The sequence below is a fragment of the Perca fluviatilis genome, chromosome 19 (assembly GCF_010015445.1).
Source record: "Perca fluviatilis chromosome 19, GENO_Pfluv_1.0, whole genome shotgun sequence".
In the NCBI taxonomy this organism is placed as follows: domain Eukaryota; kingdom Metazoa; phylum Chordata; class Actinopteri; order Perciformes; family Percidae; genus Perca; species Perca fluviatilis.
Window position 1 is genome coordinate 19083332 of NC_053130.1, and position 7632 is coordinate 19090963.

The 7632-nt window shown below is 38.0% G+C and overlaps 1 protein-coding gene across 1 annotated transcript; it reads left to right on the forward strand.

Moving 5' to 3' along the window:
* Nucleotides 1-3758: 3758 nt before the first annotated feature.
* Nucleotides 3759-7602, forward strand: plaua (plasminogen activator, urokinase a). The gene is made up of 11 exons (XM_039783062.1): nucleotides 3759-3883; nucleotides 4962-5054; nucleotides 5156-5201; nucleotides 5299-5437; nucleotides 5532-5614; nucleotides 5710-5751; nucleotides 5841-6021; nucleotides 6140-6285; nucleotides 6494-6634; nucleotides 6724-6872; nucleotides 7145-7602. The coding sequence occupies exons 2-11, from the start codon at nucleotides 5004-5006 to the stop codon at nucleotides 7337-7339; spliced, it is 1173 nt and encodes a 390-aa protein (XP_039638996.1). The 5' UTR covers nucleotides 3759-3883; nucleotides 4962-5003; the 3' UTR covers nucleotides 7340-7602.
* Nucleotides 7603-7632: the final 30 nt, after the last annotated feature.

Genomic DNA, 7632 nt, shown 5'->3' on the forward strand with positions numbered 1-7632 from the left:
AAACATCAAAGTTTAATCTTCTGTTTGGTAGTAGGTGGTTCTTAAAAGTCTGTTCTCCAGCCAGATTCCCAAATATTTGTAACATTCAACACATTTCAGTTTTGGTCCCAGTCTTTCAACTATCAAACAGAAATGCCATTAAAAAGGGCACTTTGCAGTTGGATGAACAAATCTGCACAACCAATATTTCACTGAGAATAAGAAAATGGACTATTACATTACATGGGATACAATAAAATGTTTTTTTTTCAAATTAACAATTTCAATCATTTATTTTAGATTCTGTATTAGGCGGGTTATGGTTCCAGACGTTTGACGTCATCAGGGAGAAATCATAATTTCTCAATCTATTAAACAAAAGAGTTAACAGTAAACCATGGGAAATGTGCAATTAATCAAGAATTATGACAACATAGTCAAAGCAATGAGGCCCTCATTGCGTCTGCTTTGACTATGTTGAGGGGCAGTGCTGTTCAATGAAACAAAACGCTCTGCAACTGCTTTTGTTCTTTTGCTGTGTTTGTTCCCCTCTGTGTGAAACTGAGTTTGTGAAGCAAGACAGCTTTCAGACCATTATTCAATTAAAGAATTATTAACAAAATTTGGTCTTTGCTTAGCCAGTGTTCAACCATTATTGACATTTATATTATTAGAAATTAATTTTATTTAAATATCACGTTGCTTTCTCCACAAGTTGCTCAAATGGAAAGTCAATTATATTTACTGTCTGTAGACTATTAAGATGTCCAAATTAATCTATATATTCATTTTCAGACTCATAGTAGCTATAAGTTACAATTACTGTGAAAATCAAACAAGTGAAATGTACGCATGCATACCAACCTCATAGCTGCTTATTAAAACAGTTTTATTCAACAGAATGTACTTTTTCTTGGTATGCTGGAAAGGGGAAGCAGAAAGGTATCTCATGATTCAATAGAGAAGCTGAAAACACATGTAATCTAAAATTCCTGTCACTAGAGTGCCAGTATCAGGTGATGTAAGTGTAAAAGGTTTGGATTGTGAAAATCAATGGTTTCCTGCCTGTTTCACCAGGTGTTAGTCGCTTTAGAAACAGGAGAGTTAAAGTGACTGGCAGGGTTTGAGTCTGAGATGTTTTGCACGTTTCAAGTTCTATTGATCAGAATTCAGAAAATATGAAATATTAGGAGTTGACTTCCCTTCTTGGGGTTTAAAAAAGTTCCTCTCACACATGAGGCAACCACAGATTGATCAAGATAGCGGTTATATCTGTGAAGTCTAATTTCCTTTTCTCTTCTTATTAGGCTATCAAATAAACTGTGAATCACACTGTTAGGGTTTCACACTGCAGGCTTCTATTTCTCGGTTTCTCCTTCCTCTTTTCTCAGAACTGATGTCAGAGTGGGTTTCATATGTGCAAATTCCCACGGTGTCTAGAGATACTGAAGCTGTTACATTTTAATGTGCAGGTTGTGACCCTATTGTCACAGGGAAATAACACAGCAGTAATCATACTTTTTATGGTTTTAAGCTTTACTTCTTGTTAGATCAAAAAATATATTAAAGTATAAAGTATAGTATATACAGTATAAAACAGGATACATCATCTGTTCACAGGTATCTTATGCTTGAGGCCCAACACCTCTCACCACGCTAACGCAACTGTAGAGATTTATCAAAATAACACAGAACATATTTATCACAGAAAGTTGAGGAAGATACCAGAAACTGCAAGAGGTGAGTTTCAAGCCTTCAGGACGGTATTTGGAGGGTGACTCGTGTCCAGCCTGGGTCAAAATCTACTCTACTGTAGGTTGCAGATGGCTTCAACCACAAATTTTTCCATGGGTTGGATCATTTCTGGTAACTTAGTTCTATTTTTGGTAAAACATATATGTGAAGCTTAAAGTAGACATTGATCAGTGAGGGCTACTGGAGTCAAAACATTAATAAATGTTTGTTATTAAGTCATGCTTCCTGACTTCATGCATGCTGTACATGTTTTATATGTTTATCTCATCCGGTCCACAAAGCCCTGCCCAAAGGTGTCATATCTGGCTATTGTATAAAATTTGTAAGTTTATTTGATTAGGACAATGTACATTAATCAACATTTCTGTAAATGCACAGTGTTAGCCAGTCAGCTAATTTTCAACTGTAGTCCTAGTTACCTAGTGTGCATGTCTTTATGGTGGGAAGAAACCGGAGCACCCGGAGGAAACCCACGCAAACTCCACACAGAAAGGACCGAGACGACCTGGATTCGAACCCAGAACCTTCTTGCTGTGATGCAGAAGTGCTAACCACTGAGCCACCGTGCTGCCTCAAAGAGGAGGAAATGTGATTAAGTAACACAAGCGTCAGAGTATTTGATAGGGGTATGTGAGGGAGAATCCAATCTAGAAATCCCCAAGCAAAATCCATAACAATGCTTATTCTTTTATGGGAAATGTGTTACATTATTAGTGCAAGATGTGCAAAGAATGTTGTTTTGAAAGACAGCTGCTCTGTTATCCAAACCAGATTTAAGTGAAAAAGTTGGTTAAACTAATCTGGTAAAAAAGTATTATTCTTTACCATTTCAGGAATACCTGCTTTTAAGGAGTCTTGATTAATGATGCAGCTGTCTGCATGTAGTCACAGGCAGATGATTCAAGAGGATGTATCAGTTAAATGTATTGCATGGTGGTAAAAGACTTTCAGAAGTGGTCCCTAATGTAATGAAGCAAGACTATGAATGGATTTATACTGTAAATTAACGCTTTAAAACCAATTCTACAGGTAATAGAATTGTACATTTCTCCTAACATATAAGTAATATGTTAATTTTTACTTGATCTGGTTAAAAGCATACAGCTGCAATTTGTATAAGTGAGACCGTAATGTAATGCATTGCAACCAAACAAGTCAAACAAACTACAAAGGAATTTACAACTACTTAACACATGATGAATGATGATGAATCCCTGATCATTGAGATGTTTAAACTGGGGAAATATCCCAACCCATTGAAGACAACATAAGAAGTCTAAATAAATCTCTCTTTATTTATTCTCTTTAGTCTTTATTATCTGGAATTGACACACAACACATCTAGAAAGCATTCCTTTACTATGATGATACAGACTTACAAAATGGAATATCAGTTGAATCAATGTTAAGTGTTTCAATGGAGCATTGGATATCCTACAAATGAACATATGTAACATTGCCATATAGTGTGGGGAAATGTATCTAATTTCACAGGTTCTTGAGTGGAAATTTAAGATGAAGGATCAAGTGATTAAATACCAGTTTGAACTGATGCCATCAAGACCACTTGAGTGTGTTTCGACTGTAGAAAGGAGACCTCAGTTATACATGAAAATATTATATTATGCCTATAACAAAGTAGTAGGTCTTTTGTTTCTTCACTGCATATGTTGTAGTGTCTCACCAATTTCTGTTATGGAATTTTTTTTACTAAATTCAGTAAATTAATTTCAAACCTGTCATTCTACTTTTTAATGCGATGTGCTCTTCCGCACCCACATATGCAGCAGTTGCCATTGTACGTATGAGCAATTTGGGATATAGCATTTTGAGCAATATCACTGTGGTTATAGTGGAAGGAGGAGGTGCGCAAGCAATGTGTCACAGGAAATGAAATTCTTTATTCAAGACTTTGCTCATCAGCAATTGAGCCCCACTGATGTTTTCATTTTTCTCCTTAACCCCTCCCACTTGTAGCCTGTCTGTTTTTAAATGGGAGGTTCATCAGCACAGCAACACCAGAGCAACTAACATCGGAGTCCTGCCACAACAAAGGTGCCTATCAGAGGACACAGAGAAGAGATAACAGTCCCCTCAGCTGGAAGAAATAACAAAGAGCTTCATCAGGATTGCAAGTTTGGACAGAAAGGTAACTATATCTCTGACAAAGCTTCTGTGACATGCAGCAAAATATAAGAAGTTGTTTTACTGTATTTATGATGAAGTATAAATGATAGGTCAATCCAAGCCAAGTCAGTTTTATTTATATAGCCCAATACCACACATCACAAATTGGATTTGTTATAATGGACCTGGGTAGAGGACACACTACACAAACGCACAAGAGGAAAAGCTCAAGCACCCCATTCACACAGATGGTAGAAAGGACGCAAACACACAGAGACTAATATTTCTGTGCTTTAGTTTAGTTTATTGGTTTACACATATACAAATACTACAGGTAATATACACATAATCAATAAAAGATGTGATGGAGAGATGCAAAAAAACCTCAGAGGGGCTTAATCTGGGCACTCTCCAATGCATACTCCAATTAAAATTAAAATAAACTAAAATGCTGAAAAAAAAGAAAAGGAAAGAAAGATTTAAACAAAAAGCCATTAACTTGTTACTGTTAGCTTTGAAAAATCTGATCGCAAAGCATTCCATATCACTAAACATCTGTAATTTAATTTAATGCTAAACACTTATTCAACAAATTTTTTTTTTTATAAATGTATCAAAAGTAAAGTGTTAACCGTACAACCATTTGATTTGTCATTATCAAGTTGATACTGTGTCCTAGAAATATCTAGAAATGCAATGTTTCAACTGTATGCATTGCAGAACTAATGTGATGTAATGGTGTGCACGTCATGCAGTAATCAACCATAACCTAAATTGATATTGCACTCACTGTACCGATAGAGGCTGTGTTTATAGTACAGAGCGCACACAGTGGACATGCTCTATCTGTTGCTCTCACATTAGAACCTCCACAGCACAGTTTTTCATCTGCAATAAATGTACACGTGCAATCAACAGAAATGTAACACTGTGAGAACTGAAGGTTAGCACAATTAAACCCAGATAAAGAAAGCACATGCCTGTTCAGTAGTCACACTTGTTTCTGTCCTATCATGTGCTTTAAGATAAACTCCATATAAGGAGCTTTAAATTCAGTTGGTTGTTTTGTTCCATTTCTGTAATTTTGCTTCTTTTTTCAGTATATCTTAAGACAAAAATATCCCCAATAAGGAGAAGTGAAGATGAACCTGTTAGTCATCCTCGCCATCCTTGCAGCTATCAGCGTTGATGTGGTAAGCAATAATAAAAGGAAGTAACTTTAGGTTTAATTGTCATGCTGAGGGTGTCAGAGGATTTTTATAAATATGTCTCAACCGTCTGTTCTTCTTTTTAGGCTTTTTCACGAAGATGGTCACCTAAATCCTGGGGCATTAACAGGGGTAAGAACACTGTCAAACCAACTTTATATTCATGCATTTGTTGCATCTGGTGAGAGAAATTAAATGTTCTTGTCTCTCTCTGTAATGTGATCCTCAGAGATGTGTCGGTCTGGGGATGGGAGCAGTTACAGGGGATTTGTTTCTGAGTCGGCAAAAGGTAACACATGTCTCTACTGGAACAAGTTTAAAATCCCTTCAGGATCTTCAAAGGGACTTGGCAACCACAATTACTGCAGGTATACTGATCATGAACCAATCTGGGACCTAGATAGACCATGTCAAGAAGAGGTATTGTGGGTTTAACAGGCTATTATTTAACTTGAATGCTAGAAATCCTGACCAGCACTTGATGCCGTGGTGCCGTGTCCGAAAAGGAAGGAAGATCGTGAGAGAATTCTGCAACATTCCCAGATGTAAGGTTTGATCAGGAATTAAAAAAAACCATTGAAGCATTGAATATGTTTGATTTGGATCTTTCTAATGATCTCTGTTTTCTGCTCCTGTACAGGTTCGACACCAACAGTAAAACCTCCACCGGCTGTGGATACAGGTAGCTTTGTTATTTAAATATACTTTTTTTGTCAATGTCACCTCGTGATTCCCTTCATCATCACTCACTGACTCATCCTGTCCCCACAGAGCTGACATGTGGCGAGAGGTCTGAGCGGAGGATGCATAAAATTGTGGGTGGTTCTTTCACACCCATAGAGTCGCACCCATGGGTCGCTGCTCTCTTTCATCAGGACAAACGTTTCCTCTGTGGTGGCTCTCTCATCGCGCCATGCTGGGTTCTCACGGCTGCACACTGCTTCCCTGATGGGTGAGACAGAAAACACAACACACTATCATTTCCTCCACTAAAATTCTCATACTATGATTGCAATATGATATGATATGGGTATGTAATATGTTTACACACCTGTTTGTTTTTTGTTCAGTAAGGAGACAAACATCAAGCGTTTGTCTGTATACCTGGGAAAAACTGCCATCAATGACACAGATGCTGACAGGGAGCAGGGAGTCACTGTGGAAAAACTGATCATCCACCAAAAATACAATGAGTCCAACTTAAACAATGACATAGGTGTGCACAATTATTGTACTTTGTGTGTGTGTGTGTGTGTGTGTGTGTGTGTGTGTGTGTGTGTGTGTGTGTGTGTGTGTGTGTGTGTGTGTGTGTGTGTGTGTGTGTGTGTGTGTGTGTGTGTGTGTGTGTGTGTGTGAGAAGGAGTTGTAGCCTAATGGGTGCTTTGTGTGCAGGACTCATGGCTGTGTTTGTCTTTGCATTTCAGCACTGTTGAAGATCAAAAGCAGCAATGGAGGATGTGCAGTGAGGTCAGCGTCTGCCCGGACAGTGTGTCTTCCTCCATCTCACACTCAGCTTCCTGCAGGATTTCAGTGCAGCGTCGCAGGATTTGGGATGGAGAGATTCGGTATGTAATACAGAACCTCTAACCTACACATTCATTTCTGATATCTCAGCCATTTTACTGATTCTTACAACTGACACTGTTGTCTGCAGCGGCGTGGCATTACTCACAGTACCTGAAGCAGGCCGAGGTGAAACTGCTCTCCAAGACGGAATGTACAAGTGAATCGTACTATGGAGATCTCATCACAGAGAACATGTTCTGTGCTGGGAGCCCTGACTGGAGCACAGATGCCTGCAAGGTGAGCAACGAACCCAGTGTAGGCTATGCACGAATGTCTTTAGTCTTTAAATGTCTGCACAAACACAGAAGTGCCTAAAAAAAAACCTGAAGGAAGTTGTAATCTAACAGACATTATAATTATAATTATAATAATAATTTTCATCAGATTGTCATTACTTTGTTTATAGACAGTCAGTATAAATATGAGCCTTTATAACAACATACTATGTACTTGGATCTTTCTTTCTTTGCCGTGATCACTGACTGACTGTTACGTCCTTTCTCTCACAGGGTGACTCTGGCGGTCCGTTGGTGTGTGAAGTGTCAGGTCGGATGTTTCTGTTCGGGGTGGTGAGCTGGGGTGAGGGCTGCGCCCTTAGGAACAAACCAGGGGTTTACACACAAGTCACCAACTACAACAAGTGGATCGCAGATAAAACGAGGCTCTCCAAATACACCAAAGGAGTCATGTTTCCCCTGAAATGAAGCTGTGGCAGACTGTTACCTGTTGGGCATTTTGTGCAGCAGTTTTGTAGCTAATGGGCATTTCCTTCTCAGTCATATAGTTTTGCACAGTGAAGATTTAACAGTTCTAAATGAGTGTTTTTTATTCTTTTTTTATTATATATATTTCACTGTATACAGTTAAATTATTTATCTAATTTAATTTAAATAAGCATTTCCTCTTGTTGAAGGCTGGACCTGCTGTTGAGCTATTTATGTATAATAAATAAAATATTTTTATTACATATTCATTGTGTTTATTAATCTCCAAGCTC